General features: G+C 42.8%; 1 protein-coding gene across 16 annotated transcripts in view; it reads right to left on the bottom strand.

Annotated features, from left to right (window-relative positions):
• Positions 1–18,226, bottom strand: part of nav2a (neuron navigator 2a) — a 226,694-nt gene that overhangs the window by 49,504 nt on the left and 158,964 nt on the right. For 15 of the 16 annotated variants that reach the window (XM_044223117.1, XM_044222433.1, XM_044222523.1 and 12 more), the window contains 5 exons: positions 12,055–13,306; positions 10,047–10,156; positions 9,830–9,938; positions 7,983–8,405; positions 1,854–1,976 (listed from right to left, as the gene is read on the bottom strand). In XM_044223117.1, the coding sequence (XP_044079052.1) occupies positions 1,854–1,976; positions 7,983–8,405; positions 9,830–9,938; positions 10,047–10,156; positions 12,055–13,306 (2,017 nt within the window). Of the gene's footprint in view, positions 1–1,853; positions 1,977–7,982; positions 8,406–9,829; positions 9,939–10,046; positions 10,157–12,054; positions 13,307–17,915; positions 17,990–18,226 lie in introns of those variants that run through there. The other variant, XM_044223522.1, reaches the window with a different exon arrangement.

Here is an 18,226-nt window from a genome sequence, read left to right as displayed (position 1 = left end):
GAGGCTCGGCTGCATCCCAAACCAGCGGACGTAAAGAAAGCCATTTAAACTATAGGAGGTTTATAGATGGGTCACACACCCAGTGAGCAAATGCAGACCGCACACACCTCTGAGGTCAGAACTTCAGCTGTAACGCTCACAAACCACAAAATGTTGGAAACACATGCAGAGAAAAGGTGCTCACCCTCCTCCACCTGCCCAAACTGCACCATTAACCCCCTCTCATGTATTTAATTAGCCTCATCTTTTACAACAGAAAACCAGTCACCCTTCTTTACCCTCCAGCTCTACTGGCTTCCGTTTGTTATGCTAATGCAATTTACCTTTAAGGGGGGTGGGAAGAGGGGAGTCACCTCACCCCCTCTTAATTTTAAAACTCTCTCCTTGCCCTTCTCTCTAATCTTACAAAAGCAATAATGAAGCTGTCTGAAGATCATGAAAGAAGAAATGGGAAACAAACATCTGCCTACTTGGTCAATTAAACCTCACAGAGAAACATGAAAGCACAAAATCAAACGGAAAAAGAAAAGAAGAAATCCCCCAACTTTTATCACGGAATTGCTTTCCAGTTTCTTCTGCTTGCCACAGTCTCTAATCAAAACAAGCCAGAGGAAAATGAAAGGTGAGTGGAGAGACAGTGTCCTGCATGGTAAGAGAGAAAGAAAGGGGGTGAGAGGAGAGAGAAGACAGGTGAGGAGAGGGACAGTTTGTGTTAAGCCCCGCCTAAGGGCTGGGGGAGTTTAACGTGAAAGACTGAGAGTGTGTGTGTGTGGATAAAAGGCAACAAAGGGCAAAATTTTGGAAGACAGGAAATTAGCCACACCTGAGGATTTACAGAAAAGGCTGCTTGAAACACTTGAGACTACTACAAGCTTTTGTTTTAAATTTCAAATATTGCTAGTCCTAAAGCATCAGAAACTGGTACATTACTTTTTAATAAAAGATCACAAGTGGATGATAGCTGGATATAAATTGAGGAGACCAATTATTGCACTTGCATTTTTGAGCCAGGCCTTTGTCTCACCCAGTTTATCCCTCAATCATTTCTTCTTCCAACCACCTCCATCCATCTTTATTTCAAGCTTTTTCCCTCCCCCCTACTATCTCTCTCTCTCTCTCTTTCTACCCCCATTCTTCTCTTGCAACATGGTGGGGCTCTGCTCTGCCTTCATTTATTTCTGTCAATTAGCCAGGAAGCAAATCCCTCATCATCTCTGAGACAGGACAAAGAGCACAGCATCACAGCGAATCACTCACACTGACACAAGACGTTCTGGAAAGACACTCAAATACTCAGCCAATCTTCTCACTTTACTTCATGCTGTCGCCAATATATCCGGAGAACACCAATACATGTGACTCACTGTTATTCTCCAACATTTGTACCATCACACAGTATGTGAGATGGTACAAGTCTGAGCAAAACCTGTGCAATATCATTCTGTGAAATAGAGATAAAACTTTTTTTATTAAGACATTAAGCAATAGACAGGATATGACAGGCTGCTCAATACTGATATTGTGCTCCATTTTATGTGCAAAGCTGTGATATTAAACTTTTTTTAAGCCTAAAGGCCATTTTTATACTCATAAACACACCATTTTAAACCACCCGGACGAGAAATTTCACATTTCAACCGAGGCCGATGACACCAAAAGAGGACTCAATAGTATTACAACCACCAGACATGTCTACAAACTCATTGGCTAACTATATTTACTGTATATGCCCAAACTCACACAATTGGAACAAACACATCAAGTTCAGTCCTGAAATGAATTGAACATCACACATGGAGAACGTGTATGAGAATAAGCGGGTGGAATTTCCCTTTAAGATGTTTTAGACTTACCTGTCAGCATCTCCCTGTCCTGACGACGTGTTTCTGTGGACTGTCTCTCGGACAGCGGCCATGCTATCAGGCAGGCGGTTCAGGCGCCGCGTGTACAGACCCAAACCTCCGTCAGTCATATAGCTGCAAAACACAACAAAGCACATTAGATATAGTCACCATAAAGCAGTTCTAAGATACACAATTAAAAGGCCCGGAGAGGATTATTTGAAGTTGTGCAGTACCACACTTTGACCACAAGACTTTGGCCAGAGTTAACGTACTCTGTTCTTCTTCTCAGAGCTGCTTTTGTTGTGTATAGAGCAGGAGGAGCCCACATCCATCTAGTTTCCCGGCTGAGTCAAAGCGCTCATCAATCAGTTGGCAAAGAGCTCCCACACAAACACTGAGGGGAACAAACTATCTAGCTGAAGACACATTTCTCTCATGTGGCCAGTGGTAAACAACAGCAGTCTGTAAAAGAAGTGGCAGCTCAGTGGACAGAGGATGAGTCTGTTCTTTATTCCTACAAGAAAGATATCACCATTCATCGTCCATCATCTACTTCAGGCTGGGATATTATGATTGACTGAGTATCTGAACATTAAGAGAAGCTAAAAATACACTGTATATTTAAGTGCGGGCTAAGTAGGCCAGTCCTTTCATTTCATAACGAAAAATGACATTCAAAGGGACTTGATTTATTGGTTGCTGGAGTCAGAGGCTGACCGTTAGCAACAGTTAAGAGTCTGAATCTGATGCTGAGGCCGCGAACACTTAGACAAACATTCCCATTCAAACTAAAACAACACTAACTAATTCCCCAAATATTTACCCGTGGAGGAGATTCCTAATGGAACTAAATATTGACTCATTTAACCCAGGTGTAATTTAATGAAATGTTTGCTGATTTAAAGTTGAGGCTGGACCGTTCAAATGGTGAATGCTTTCTGTGTGGGACTGTGATGATTCTGTTTCTTCAGTTAACGGAGTAGAAAAATAAGCCCAGCAAGAGTTCGACCACTAAAACACTTTGTGTTATCTCTACGTGGATCTCAGCTAGAGGGAACCCAGCACACACAAACACACATTTATACCTACATGTATATACAGTATACACACAGTACAGTGTTTCCTATAGACAGAGCTCCTTTGTGTAACCTCCAGTCAAACAGAATCAGCATCTGAACTGCAGGACAGAAACTCAACGGAAACCAGAAGTCACTCAGCGGAGAGCAAACCTGTACATATAGTGAACAAACTGCAGCCTTTATAATGTTTACAGCTGCAAATATGATCATGAATTAATCATTTTCAAAGTTGGAATAATAATAGTTTTTTTTGGTAAATTGAGGGCAACAAAACAAGCTGAAAACACAACGATGACACTATCTCTTTATAAAGTTGTTACTGTGAATTTATACTTGCACATTCAGCAGATGCTGAATAAAATTAGCATTAATTTAGAATTTAAGTTCAGTCCTTTTAGCTCTGATTTGGTCTCTATCAAAAAAAAAAAAATCTGGCTCTTTAGCTGCTAGAAGTTTTAATATCTTCACAGTTAACAGTTAACTTTGTCTGTCTGCGGGTTTTTTACTAAACACAGCTGCCCGCTGCTGCTGGAAATGAGGTCGATGAGAACAGAGTTGGAAAACCAAAACAATGAGCTAAAAGAGGTTAAAAAGCTCTGTAGAGCTGAGGGCAGTGATGGGTGATAATTCACTGTGGTGATATAAAACAGATATAAAACCAACTGGGACTGATTTTTTGTACCCAGCAGCATGCGAATACAATAAAACTCTGATTTAGCAAACCTGACAGCACCAGATGTTGTACTTTCTCACCAGAACATGAATGCAGTATAACGGCTGTGGCTACTCTCTCAGGTCATCTGGTAGCGGTCTGCTAACCATTACCGAGAGTCCAAACTAAACATCAGCATTTTGTTACCATGCACCAAAGAGCTGAAACAAACTTCCAGACGAAAGAGGACTTGCCTGAATTTGACTACCTTTAAATCCAGATTAAAAACATTTATATTCTCAGCTGCCTTTATGAACTTTAAGTATTCATCACTAATTAGTCAAATCGTTAGTGTTTTGGGGTACAGGGTGGTAAGATGGGTAATATAAATAAATCTGCCTTATTTTACAATCATAAATCCTGACCACCACCAAAGTTAAATCAAATGATCCATGGACCACCAAATGTCAGACAAATGTCAGACGTTGCAACCTTTTTTTTTTAGGAATCCCACAATCAAACAGATAAAGCGATGAAAACATAACTTCCTTCACTGATATAAGACGTGTTGTGTAGCATATTTTCACAATAACAAGAGAGACAGACAATGAAGACAGTTGAAGAATGTTGACAGAGGCTCTCTTGGGGGTAATAGCTGTTCTTTTATGGGAAGCATCCATCGTCCCAAAGCAAAGTCACCTTGAAGATGGCTGGGGAGTCAGTCAGTCAGTCACACACACACACACACATATTACTCCTTCACACTAATGAGTAACTGAGCCACCCTGTCTTCCTGTTTCAGATGCCTGTTAACCTGTAACCTTCTGCAGCAGAGAAACGTGTCCAAACAAGATAGTTTATAAGCTGAAATCGAGCAGCCAGGTAGAATTTACACAGCCGTGCAACTAACAGAAGCAAAAGTTCTTGAGTAAATGAAACTGCAGAAACATTTTACTTACTAAGAATGCATGCACTGTGGTGCTGACAGGAGGAAATTCGCGAAATGTCACGCTCTGCAAAAAACAAACAATCGCCTCAAGAGCTTCTTATTTCTGTTGATGGTTTAAAACTCTGACCTACCTTTCTGCCTCAAACATGATAACACAGTTAGTCCAAAGCAAAATAAACAAGTCCAGGTGAGGGTTGATCCCTGTTGATAAAAATCTCCAAAGCAAAGGTGTCCGTTTTCAACCGTCTGGCTACTGTCTTATCAGGTCTGAACCTGTGTGCGAGATCTGCTGTTATGTGAGTAATATCACCAGGTGACACCGTGTTTGATCATGGTGATATCAGAAGTGGGTAAACAGTATCACTGAACTCTCCGTGTATAGATTATGTGTCCATGTGTAGCTGTGTGGGAGCTCAGTGTTGGTATGCAGCCTCTCTCCTCAGCTCCACATGCTTTTCCCTCCTGGCTGGAGGTTGGGCCTGTCTGCGAAGGGTGGAGGAGGGATGGCGGGGGGTGGGGGTGGGGGGGGTAGATCGGGCAACATACCCCCGAGCCAAGGAGGTGGTGGGTGGGGGTTGTGGGTGGGGGTCCTTGTCTCCAAGGGCCAGAGAAGCCGAAAGGAAAAAAAATAGAGGAGGGGGTTGGAGATTGGAGAAAACCGATGCAGATACAAAATGTGGTGTCATTAGTCATGTTGTCTGTGTTGTAGGACTCAGAGAGCAATAAATAAATTAACTAGACAGATTGATTCTGTTTTATTCATCTCAGTCTACAGTTAGACTGCTAATAAATGTCTAGAGCTGAAACTAATGACTGTTTTTATTACTGATTCCTCTCTCCGTTGTTTTTTGTTTAAATCGATAAATAATTTTGCCTATAAAATAAAGGAAGATAGTGAAAAAGCTGCACTATTTCCCAGAGCTGAAGGTGACGTCTTGACATTGCTTGTTTTGTCCAACCAACAGTCAAAAACAAAGAGTACATTTGCAATGATATGCAATAGACAAAAGCAGCAAATCCTCACATTTATATTGTACCCCCACCCCAAGGTGACTTGAATTGAATTTGTGGTGCTAACAGGATTATAAACTGTCTCTATTGGGACATCTGAAAGATTGATAGGGACTATTTCTTTAGTACAAAGTAGTTTAGATGTTCACAGTAACAGATACATTACTTCTGGAAAGAGATGTTGATGTTGAATTTTCTCAATGTTATTATTTTAATGGTGTGAGCACCACAAAATAAATTCCATTCACCTCCATTGTATTGAGGTGAAAGCATACATTTCAGAGACGGATATCTCAAAACCTGCACGAAGAAGAACCAGAGCTATCTGCATGGCTAGATACCACTAGAGGTAAAAAAAAAAAAAAAAAAAGGAAAAATAAAAGTTTCTTTTATGATTTGTGTTAACTGACCCTTTAATTGAGTGGAGGTAAAGTTGAACTGTGATCGTCTAGTGCTGTAATCTAAATGCCAGTTCCTCCTCTCTGGGTAAACATCCCACCACTGTGTGGAAGAACCAGTTAGCAGATGCTTACAGGCCTGTTGTGGAGCTAACCACTACAGTAAAAGGCCTGAGGATGTGGAGAGGGGTAGGGGGAGGTCATCAGTCTGTGTCTGTTTTAAATGGTTAACCCACCTCACAATTTCCTACATTTTATAGATGAAATGATTAATCAAATGATTAATCAATTAACTGAAACAATGCAAAATTGATCATGAAAATAATCTTTAATTGCAGCCTGAACAATATCAAAATTTATATTTTGCCTTGCCTTCCTCACAGGTCCGACCCAGCCTGGATAGTAAGTTTTCAGAGCGAGCAAATGGCTCTGCTCACATCACTCACCTGTCCAGGTGTGGCTGTGGCTTGGCCTTTGTCTGCTCAGCCACAGACATATCAAGTACTCCAAGCACTTAGCTCCCTCGACTTCTACAGCTGCCTCAGGGCTGGTGAATGAGTGCACATCCATGGGGGCCAGAGGAAGCAATTCCCACTCCAGTTTTAAAGAGATGTGTTTTTTTATCACCTTGCTTTGCTGAGCTCATAGACACTTTTCTACATTTGCATTCATTTGAACTCAAACTAGACCCAGAGGCAGCTCTATTACCAGACCCTGGTCTCTCTGTCTCTGGCTTTTCGATGCCATCTGAAGGCGAGTTGGCGCCGTTTACAACTACATCAGATAATAATGATGACAGCGGAGGTTTAAATTGCACAGTGTGACAGCCAAGGTATGCAGGGGGCCTGTTACAACACGGACAGTGGTTTTGAGAGAGCAAATAAACAGGTTATCAGCATATCAGCATTACTGCGTCTGCAGACAGAGAGATGGGATACTTGTGGGATCTGAGCTATACAGAATAAATTTTGCTAATGCTGCTGAGGTTAAACTGTTGGATATCATCTGGCACTTGGATCATGGGGAAGAATAGTGAGGAGGGAACACTACTGCCCTCTTCTGGCAAGCTTGCTTTCAAGAAAACTCAGCCTATGGGGTCCAGTGAAAGTTGTACAGTATTAGTTTGCCAATAAATATTTTTATACTCTCAGTTTGTTTTGAATGATCACTTCCCATGTTATGATCAACCATAACATCATATTTCAACCAGCCAGAAAAATCTAAGTATAAACACATGATGCTCTTATAATAGTAGCACAGAGTAACTAATTAACACTTTTCATGAATTTATTCCCAGTATAAATACATAGCACCCCCACAACAGCAGCAGTTGGGTAGAGTTACATTACTGTACTAAAAAGATTCTTCAGGAGAAAAATTCTTCACGTCTGTGTTTAAGTCTCAAAGACAACAATGAATTATATGCAAGACATTTTAGGAGCTTAGATTTAAGGTAGATTTAAGCTGCTGATGCTTTCTCACAGTTTTTCTTATCTACCAGTAATATTTTTTTACTGGCCAAAAATACATTAATCATACAAACAGTATATGTCACCTTGCAGATTTTTGATGACTGAATACAGAATCAGGTACTGTGATAAATGGCTTACTCAAACACATCGCAAGATACAACAGAGATCAAGAAGAACTATTTAAAGCTGTTATGATCTTTAAACATAATCAGCCAGTGTGCTGAGTGCATCTCTCACTCTTCCCCCAAAAGGCGGCAATTTCAAAGGCTGCAGCAAATGAATGAATGAATGACTTGATTAATCTATATATATATGCTTGTTTTGTCCAACCAACAATCCAAAAAACAAAAGGTGTTCTATTTACAATGATAAAACACAGAGAAAAGCAGCAAATCCTCACACTGGAGAAGCTGGAGCCAGCAAATGTTTGGCATTTTTGCTTGATAAATGAGCAAAACTGCTGTCGAGTAATTTTCTGTCGAATGACTTTTCAATTCATCGACAAACTGTTTCAGCATTAGCAATTTCAAAACCTGTTTGTAGGATTAAAAAATGTCTATCAGTGTAATCCACTTACCCGCTGGTGACATCATCAGTGCGTGCAGCGTTCTTGCTCAGCACGTCTCCATCGCTCATGTATCCAGTGACCTCCATAGAGATGCCGTCCAGGTCAGAGTCCTCCCCGGCTCTGTCTCCGAGGTCCACACTGCAGAGGGCTCCTCCCCTGCCAGCCAGCTGCCGTCGGAGGTGCCCAGGGTACAGGTAGCGTCCTCCCTGGCCGCCAGCCACCCGGCCTCCGTAACTGTTCCCCATAGAAGGGGCATCGCCTGCCTGCAGACGAGGACTGGACTGGCCCAGTCGCCATGACGACAGGGAGGGGCGGGTAGAAGTGAGGCTGAGGATGCTCCGACCCCCTCCGCTGTTGTTGCTGCCACCACCGCCACCTCCGCCGCTGTTGATGTCTGTGGTGACGCTGCCATCGAAGGTGGTTTCCAAGGTGCTGAGCAGGTAGAGAAAGAGAGACAGAGATGAGAGAATAAAGGCACAATCTGTGTACACATGTAAACAAAAGGGACTGGAACCAGCTATCACTTCAAAACTGTCTTTTAACACACAAGATGACACTATATAACAATTAAATCTACATTTTGAGTGTTTTCTGATGAGCTTCTATTCAAAGCCACTTAATTTGCAGTAGTAGAAAAAGCCATGCCACTGCTAAGAGAATAAACTGAGCCAACTAAGAGGCACTTGTCAAATCTCTACCTGTCGTTTCATAGTTAATCTCCAATTATTGTCTACAATTGTCTAATAGAGGAGATCACACATTTGGATCACCACCAAAACCAGATCAGTTGTTTCTTGGCTCAAGGCCAATCTGTTCACCAAATTTCACAGAAATCTGTTCAAAGAATTTTGAGATATAATACAGAGTATTATATCTCAAAATACAAACAAACTGCCAAACTAGTAGTGGGAAACTGCATAATCTCCTCTGTGAACAGACAAGGAGAAAGTAAAGAGATCCTTTGTTACAGTCGACAACAGGATATGCGGATCTTACAACAGAGCCTAAATGAAATCTAGACAGCTGGGTCAGCACTGAGAGTGGGGCCAGAGCAGAGGTCAAAATTCTGTGGGAGGTAACATGATTAGAGCTAAACCTGAATCAAAGACAACATGAAAGACATGCCCTGCGATCAAAGTAAAAGATCCCTCAAAAGAAGGATGAGACAGCAACAAGAAAAAAAAAGGTAATACCTGTAAGCCTAGACAGACACAGTCTGCTGACCATGAGGCACTTCAGTCACTGACTCAAATCCCCAACAGTTAGCCTGTTTACCACTCAGCCGTAGCAGCCATTGTAAGGCGCTACACTTTGATGATCCCCAAACAGTAGAGGTTTGTTTTCCACTGCAACGCATTTTATAAACTTTTTTATGAGTAGTGCTGAATTGACAAAGTGAACAGAAAATGCTTTAGAAAAATCACTTTAAAAAATATTTTGTTACTTTAATTTTTTTAAATTACCAATATTTTTTTCTCTTATTCTTTCTTAGTGTGTCTTTTTACAATAGCTTTGCTTTGCCAACTTGAAAAACATGCAATACGCAGTGAACAATATGACTTGTGCTGATGATTATTGTTGGCAAAACATCCAGCATAACTATACTGCATTTTTTCTTCATATATCTACTGCATATGTTATTTACCTGCAGTAAACAATTTGAGATACAAATAAAAGGAATCACAATATATTAATGAAAATAAAGAAGCAAAAAAGTTCAACAACAAGCGTGTTAAATTACCATTTTCCTGAAACACTCAAAAGCAGGGTAGGTGGGGTCAGTTGGGGTGCAGCACTGAATCACCAGTCACTGCCAGTTAAAACCAGCTGGGAGAATGAATTTATTTGATTTTTACCTGTGTGTGACCTGAGTTCCTCGTAAGCTGGACATGGTCTCCTCCAGGTTTTGCCGCAGGTCTGCTATGTTTTTAACAGTACGCAAACGCCTTGTCTCTGGGTCTTCACCTGAGTGAGACAAAAAAGAAACAAGCTCAGAAATATTAACCAGCACAATAAGACATAATTCATCTATTCCGAACAGAGACAGGCCCTATACTGTAAGTGATTAGCCACCTGAAAGGTCCTCGATGGAGAGCTGGCCGGTCTTGGTGAAGGAAATGTCTCCACCTATTCCTCCTGAGCCGGTCTCAGTGTTTGCTATTCCCTCACCGTCTGTTTGGGATCTGGAAAAACAAATTGTGCAAGGGATCAAAGGGGGGGATTTCATCGATTCTGAATTACTGTGCATTTAGTGGGAACCTAATATTCTGCAAATTGTCACGAAAGAGGGATAAACCTGATTAAGAATTAAATCTGCTGTGTTTCAAGTCTTGTGACCAAGATCCAAAATGAACGCCTGCTAAGCTCCAAATGCCAGTATAGGTTGTCTTTGAAGGAAAAATCAATACAGGTCACCCGCTGCACTGGCTGGTGCTTTTTGAGACAATGACGTTCGAATGCCTCAGTTATATACAGCCTTTGGTCTTTTCCTGATCCTAGACTTTGTCCTTGTTAACTACTGTACACTCTCTCTGAGTGTGAGCCAGTCAAAACCACTGACTGCTGCTTACACTGCTCCACCAAAAAGGACAGCATCTAAACTTTCCTTTAACTTCTGGTTAACTGACCTAAAATTGGTTGAAACTTCAGGTTATTTTCATGCACACAAAAAGATTCTGGCTAGTATCTATTATTTCTGGCAGGGTGCATTCTTTTTAATTTACCTGTGCTTGGCAGGTGAGGGTATTTCTTTAATTTTATGTCAAACATACTCTTTCTGACAGGTGGAGGTGGTATAATCCTGCTGGTAATAGTACCTGACAGGTATACAGCAAAAAAACAAGTTTCTGAGTACTAAGGATCGGGGTGTTTTGGAGAGGTGGGTTGGTTAGCTACAGGTCAGGATGTACAGAGGGAGAAAGGGCAGCAGTGCAGGAAGCGTCAGGAGGCTAATGAGTGACTGAAGTGAGTTAGAAAGGCCTCATTGAGTAAGAGAGGGACCTCCTTCCTTATCACACTGGGGCCAGGACAGAGGTCAGAGGCACAACATCCACACATATTTTCCCAGATACATGTGCGCACACATGCAGACAATACACTCTGCATACACACACACGAACATACACAGATGTGACATTCCTGGTTAACAGTTCACAGATGGCTAGATTCACATTTTGTTCTTTCAGTTGCTGTCAGAGAATCAAATGTTGTGATGATGTTCTTTGACTTGTACAATCCTACCACAGTTATATACAGGGTTATATACCAATTTGCAGTTATTTAAATTTAAAAGCTCTGTTATCAGGTATTCGACTGAACAAATACACTCCAGTAAACATTTGTCAACTTCAAATAGTAGTGGCTGAAGGATTCAACCTTACCAATTCTGGAAAACGTGCTGGGTGTATGACTTTTAGTCAGAGCAAGATGTGCAGTGAGCACTGGTTTAATGACTTTGTTTTATCAGTGTTTTATGAAGCCTGATCTTAATCGCTGTGTTGTGGCCAGCATGCTCAGCTTAAAGGTAGAATGAGTAGGTTGGTTGGTTGCTGTTTGTAAACACATGATTCAAAGCTGGCCCCTCCTCCCGGCTCAATGAGAGAGAGAGAGAGAGAGAGAGAGAGAGAGAGAGAGAGAGAGAGAGAGCTGCGTTCGTGAGAACAAAGCAGTGAAACAAATAAATACATTTTTAATTAAGCTAAATTAATTCTTAAAAGAGTACACAATTGAGAATGACTTCCGGATGGGACCCGAAATGTCTTGATTGTGTCCAGATGACTACGACTGAAACCTTTTCTACGATCTTAAAAGAGTACTTCACTGATTTAGCATTGCACTCCTACTGTAGAACACTGTTAGACTCCCAATGGACAATTTTAAAAAAGTATTAAAATCAATGCAGCAGAACCAGAGATATCGTCTTTCATTCCGCGCATTCTACTTCTAAACAAAATGTTTTTTTTTACTTTGATTGTAACTTATTCAGTCAAAAATATTTAATATGATAGAGAAATACTAAATATGGAACCAATTCTTCTGATGCTTTAACAGGTGTTTCCAGCCCTGGTCTGAGTGATCTCACCTGTACATGAAAGGTGCGACGGTGGCCGTGTTGGGGTGGCTGTGGTGCTGTTGAGTCTGAGGTAGCTGCACGCTGACCGTGTTGCTGGCTGTGCTCTGTGTAGTGCCTCCTCCTGCCACAGGGGCGGTGCTGGTCTTCCCCTCTGTGGAGGCAAGACTGGAAGTAGAGCTGGAGTGTCTGCTGTCCCTGTCTCTGTCTCTGTCCAGGGGCCCGCGGTGCATGACGAGACCCCCTCCTAACCGCATGCTCCGAGGCCTCTCCCCCGCCTCCTTCACTGAGGAAGCTTTCCCCCCGATTCCTGGGGCTTTGCCTCCTGGCTTTGGTATTCCGCTGTTTGCAGGGGTGGAACTCTCTTTTTTGGCCACTTTACCCCCCTTGGGAATGAAGCTGGTGATTTTAGAGGTTCTTTTGTTTGAGCTGTCTGTGTCTACAGCAACAGGTGCTACTTCCTCCTTAGGCTCCTCCCCCCTGAGCTCTGTCCTGTCGGGGACCGAGATGCGTTTCCCCACCTCCTTCCCTTTCTCCTTCTCCTTTCCCCTCTCCTTGTCCTTCTCTGTGCCTTTGACAGAGCCCTTCTTGGCAGTCAAAGCTCTGCTGAAAGTGCGCTGGGCAATGCCCTTCAGGGCGATTTTGGGGCTGCTGGCAGTTGTGGAGACAGTAGTAGTACCTGCTGAGGGAGCTGCTCCGTAGGCCGTCCCATTGCTGGTCCCGTTCATTCCCGGCCGGACGTTGCCATCATCTTCCTCCAGGGGGTCGGTGTTGGAGCCAGTCTCGGCTCTCTCCACCTGCCCCGCTCCGAGCTGCCTGGCTTGGGCAGCATTGTCAGTCTGGGCCCCTACTCCATTGGAGGAGGTGGAAGATTTGGAGCCTCCTTTACTGTTGAAGAGCTTAAGCTTCTCCAGCATTGACTTCTGAGTGACAACCTTAGGGGGGGCTTCACTTGCCAGGGCAGCCTTACAGGAGAAGGACACCTCCTTCTCTTGCTTGACGGACTGCATGGCAGACGAGGGGGTGCTGGTGGAGAAGGGAGAAGAAGAGGAGGTGTGCTTGGAGCTTGTCGACTTGCTCCTCCAGGGCTTGCTGTTGGGCTGGGGAATGGCCGTGGAAGAGGAGGATGAGGACGACGAAGATGGGGGAGGAATCAGGGCAGAGGTAGCAGCGGGGATGCTGGTGGAGGAGCTGACGGTCACTGCAGATGACAGAGGATGCTCAGTCATCACCGAAGGCTGTGAGGTCATGCCCTCTGAGGAATCTGCACCAGAAAAAAGACATTTTATTAAACAATGAGATAGGAAAGTACAGATGAGGAGGAAAGGTCATGCAGAGGGAGAATCTGGGGGAGAGAAGATAAACCAGATGCTGAGGGGTGAGTCTTCTTTGACCCCACACAAAGTGTCCTTATAAGGACTTGGAGGTGGCCTGTGTTGATAGAGCCAAACGTGCCATTATGTTCCTTCGGGCTGGCCACCAAAACTGTTAAAAAACCCTTAGCACTAACAATGAGAGGAGCTCATCACAAACTGTTTATAAAAACAATGAAGAGCAGGCTCAAGTGCTTTAAAGTCTTGCCAAGCAGGTCGAGTCAAGAAGCAGTGCTGCTGTGCTTATAAGGCTTGGACTTATATGGACTGCTTTTGGTCAGCGTCCCTCTGCTTTACAAAGAATCACTGTCTGGTTACATGCACTCAGTCCCTCATCAGTTAGATTCATGTACAGGATAAAAATACAGTTTAACTTGGAGATGAACAGAAAGCCCTTTTCTGCAGTGTAAACATGCTTCAGTAAACCATTGTTACAAATGTATCACCCAAGAAGAAACTGTCTGCAACAAGTGACTCAACAAGCAAACTTACCAAGAACTGAAGGAGCAAGAGAAGAGCTGAAATTCCTGGTGTAAGTGACTGTTCTTACTGTGAGAACTAGAGTATCCTGAGAGCTGCTGAGGTTGTCAGTGTGGTGCTACCAGCAGCACAGAGTTCAGACCAGTAACATTTGAATATTCAAACACCAACGGTCAGTGAGTAAGAGGGCCTGTGTAGGGAGCACTGGGTGGAATTAATCATAACATTTCTGTTGAAAAGTACCCCTCTCACTTTGTGTACACACACACACACACACACACACACACACTTATATTTATTCCAAGTCACTGCTGCTGCAGTGACTTAGAATTAACCGTAGACCTATGGGAGTTTAGGTTCTTAATACACTGCAAAAACCTTCATCTTAAGAAGTCATTTTTGTTAAATTACTGAGTACTTAAAAGGGACAGTTCACCCAAAAATCAAAAATACATATGTTTCCTCTTACCTGTAGTGCCATTTATCCATCTAGATTGTTTTGGTGTGAGTTGCAGAGTTTTGGAGATATCGGCCGGAGAGATGTCTGCCTTTTTTGAATATAACGGAACTATATGGCACTCGGCTTGTGGTGCTCAAAGCGGCAAAAAAATTCATTTGAAAATCTCAACAGCAATGTCTCTTTCCAGAAATCATGACCCGGTTACTCAAGATAATCCACAGATTTGTTGTGAGCAGTTTCATATTGGAACTATTTTCTTTCTACAGACAAGATTTTTTGGTTCTTTCACAACGTTTTCCAATACAAATCAACCTGTTTCAAGAATTGTCAATATCTTGAAAGAACACAGAATTAGGCAGGTTGCTGAATTAGCATAAATATATTGATTTTATCTCACTCTAATGGAAGTTTTTTGAAGAAAATGGTGCTGAAGCATATGTGAAAATTACTTTTCATAAAATAAAATAATTAAGATAATGCATATAGAATCATTCTCTGTCTTTCCGATGGTGCACACAGGAAAATTATCTCTCACAGTGCTCATTTGGTTATGAGTGAAGTTTCTAATAAATCACACTAGCTACATTAATTCCATATTCATATGTTATTCATATAGTCTCATTAAGTCAGCATTTACTCTGAATATTAAACACTCAACTCGCTTGTTTACCCCTTTCTCATATGACTCTCCACATTATTTCATTTTTACAGCACTTTTCATGCCCTAATTGGAAATAGGCACTCGCTCGCCGCCTCTCCTTTCTCCCCCTGTTTAGCATTTAGTGAGAGCAGCCTGAAACAATGCAGCCATTAGGAAGTGATTAGAGCTCAATTAACCGTGCTAGCAGTTAGCAATCAGAAAAGTGGGTCAGGTTGCTAATAGCTGGCTTCCTATCGGAGGCGGCTGAATGAGAGGGGGACCTGCTGTGATTATGGAGCAGGCAGAGAGAATAAGGGGACTGGCACTGCAGGTTTGGGATTAGTGACGCTTTGATGTGGGCCAGCAGGACGGTCTGTGCTGTCCGTAAATGGGGTCAGCTTAGATTTCGGGTCAGAAAGGAACAGAAGAAGAAAGGCAGGACATGTCCAGAGGCCCTGGACACTGGGACAGTTGGTCGTTGTCATGACTGGACCCAGTGACCGGGACTGACACGCTCCAGTTGGGTTGCCAAGGGTGAAGGAAAGAGGTCAATCTTCAATGGGTTGGGTCAGAAGTTGGGACACTAGAGCGATGGACTTGGACACCGTTGCATCATAAACCCAATCCAAGGTTTCCGAACAAGGTTCTACACTTATAAAACATCGCTCTGTCACAAATAACAGAAATGCCAAAGTCAGATTAACGTGTTCACACCTTTCTGCTGTTTTAAATTTGAACCTGTTATTTTTACATTTAATTAAGTGGCCACAAGGTGGGGTAGATTTCATTTTGGGGAAAAACGTGCTGCACGTGCCTTCTTTTTAGGCACAGCCGTGTGCTTCCTCAAGCTGAGACAAGTTCACATTTTAAGATTAAAAAACATAGCACGTTTATGGCAATTTATGGCATCCACCACAATCAAATGGATAAAGACCTGGTAGAAAAATTGCTAGTAAATATTCTGATAATAAAGTATCACTATGGATCAATCACGCTTTTTTTCTGGCTGCATTTTCAGAAACCAGCTTTTCATTATCAGCACAAAATGCACTTGAGGAAGCACTTTTCCTTCAAAAATAAACACAGAATAGTCTTAACATGCCCTAAGAATGGGTCACTGACCTAATGACCCTGTGCAGCCTTGGGCAAATCCTGGAATTAAACTGCACATTGCCCCTCTTTCATTGTGGTGGTCGAGCTGTCTGCTTGAGGAAACATGTTGAAAGAATTTCAGTGTTTACGACTCAACTGCTTAATTATAGCAGTCATTAGAGAATAAAATCAAGAGCAGAAAATGTGAGTAGATGATACCCAAAGGGAAAAGGACCACAGACCACCACTGCACTTCCTGTCTGCCATAGAAACCTGTCTCACACTCTCTGCCTCCTGATAACATCAAGGCATGTTGGGAAATCAGCCAAAGTGGACCCAAAGCTCTTTTCATGGATCGTCACACTCGCGTGTCTCTGCGTGTGGCCCTGTGTATTAATGCCTGTCTACAGCTGAGGAAAACCATGTAATTTCACACAAGTGTCAACACTCTTCTCTGTGTGTGTGTGTGTGTGCATGTCTGTGCATGCATGTCAAGTTTAGGAGCGAGGGGGATGTTTGTTCTGCTCAGCAACTTCAAACGCTTTAACCTCTATGCTGTTGAAGGACTAGGGACCAGAACAAGCACACTCTGCGAAACAGTGTGAACCACTTGCACACAAAAAACGAGCAGTAAATGCATTACAGGTAGCATCGGCTGACACCGTTTAGACATCACAAGCCCTCCAACCCTTCTCATGGTTGCACTGGTCACAAGACATTAAGCTAAAACTTCTGTCAGTCAGTGACCAGATTGCTGACCTCTAAATGCCCTACTTAACATACAAATCACTTACGTATAGCAATAGTTTGTGCTTTAAAACCAAAGGTGCAGAGAAGATTTCGCACATGTGCTGCACAGTATTGTGAGGACAGTACTCCCTGATTGGTCAGCTTTATTTTATTAACTTACACCTTCACAAAATCTGCACAAATTATATCAGACTGGCCCAAAGTTTGAGGCTGCAGATGCTTACTCATCATGATTTCAGAAGCCTGAAGCTCTCTCTCTCTCTCTCTCTCTCTCTCTCTCTCTCTCTCTCTCTTCAGTCATTGTAGTCCAAAAAGTGAGAGAGACAGCCAGCTTTTGTGTGGAGACTGAAACTTTTTAAAGTTTCTCCACATGAATACACTCTAACAGCTCATCAGAAGGCTATTCATTCAGCAAGGGCACCAGCCATACAAAAACACACACAGAAATACATGGGCAACAGAATCGTGCACATACACAACCACAGGTGCCCCCTGCTCTCTATGTCTCTCTTTCCCTCTGTCTCTCTGCTCTGTGTCACTTGGTGGACACCCAGACGCTGTCACCTTGTGTTAATGCAGAGCAGAAGAGAAGATTCAGGTCTGTTTTCTTACTGTACAGCCGTGCAGTAACGTGACTCCATTCTGGTGTCAGAGCCATTGACACAGAGCAGATCTGGCCTCACAATAGAAGCTGCAGGTGTCTCTCTAACCATCTGAACCTGCAGCAACACCATCTCACAACAAGCGTGTATAACACAACGTGTAGCACATAAGTCCCAATGTGCATTGTTGAAACAATTTTTTCAAACACCTTGGAAACAAAAGGAAATTCAAAGTCAGTGTCACTTTCACACCAATGTAGCCAGAAGTTGGCTGACTTGACGTCCTATTTACAGAACAAACACCCTTCTTTCTGCAGCATCAAAAATGCATACATTTTTGGCAGCAACAATAACAAACCAGTAAAACTGACTACATCTGCTACTTTCAAAGGTTAAATGCAAAGCTCAAGTTATACATCTGAGACTATAACCTGTAGTCCTAGCTCGAGGTGATCTACAAGTGAAGGCTGACAAACCTCATGGGTGCTGCAGACATCCAGGAGGAACAGAGAGAGAAGGAAATTATAGGAGGAGATGGACAGGAGAGGAGGGAAGAGTCCCAAACCATGGAGAGCCATCCAGAGAGTGCAGGAGGAGGAGGACGGTGCAGGGCTATGGCAGAGGGGAGGGGCTTGGCATCATGTCAACAACAGGGCAAGAAGGAGGGGGGGTCCACAAGTGATTCCCATCCTACCTGCTGCCAATCATATGGCCTGCTACTCCCAAAGACACAAACATATGAACACACACACACACCCATACCTGCATGCCAGGGAGGTAAATTAAC

Source organism: Siniperca chuatsi, linkage group LG1 (genome assembly GCF_020085105.1).
Source record: "Siniperca chuatsi isolate FFG_IHB_CAS linkage group LG1, ASM2008510v1, whole genome shotgun sequence".
NCBI lineage: Eukaryota > Metazoa > Chordata > Actinopteri > Centrarchiformes > Sinipercidae > Siniperca > Siniperca chuatsi.
This window is presented reverse-complemented; position numbering and strand designations above follow the sequence as displayed.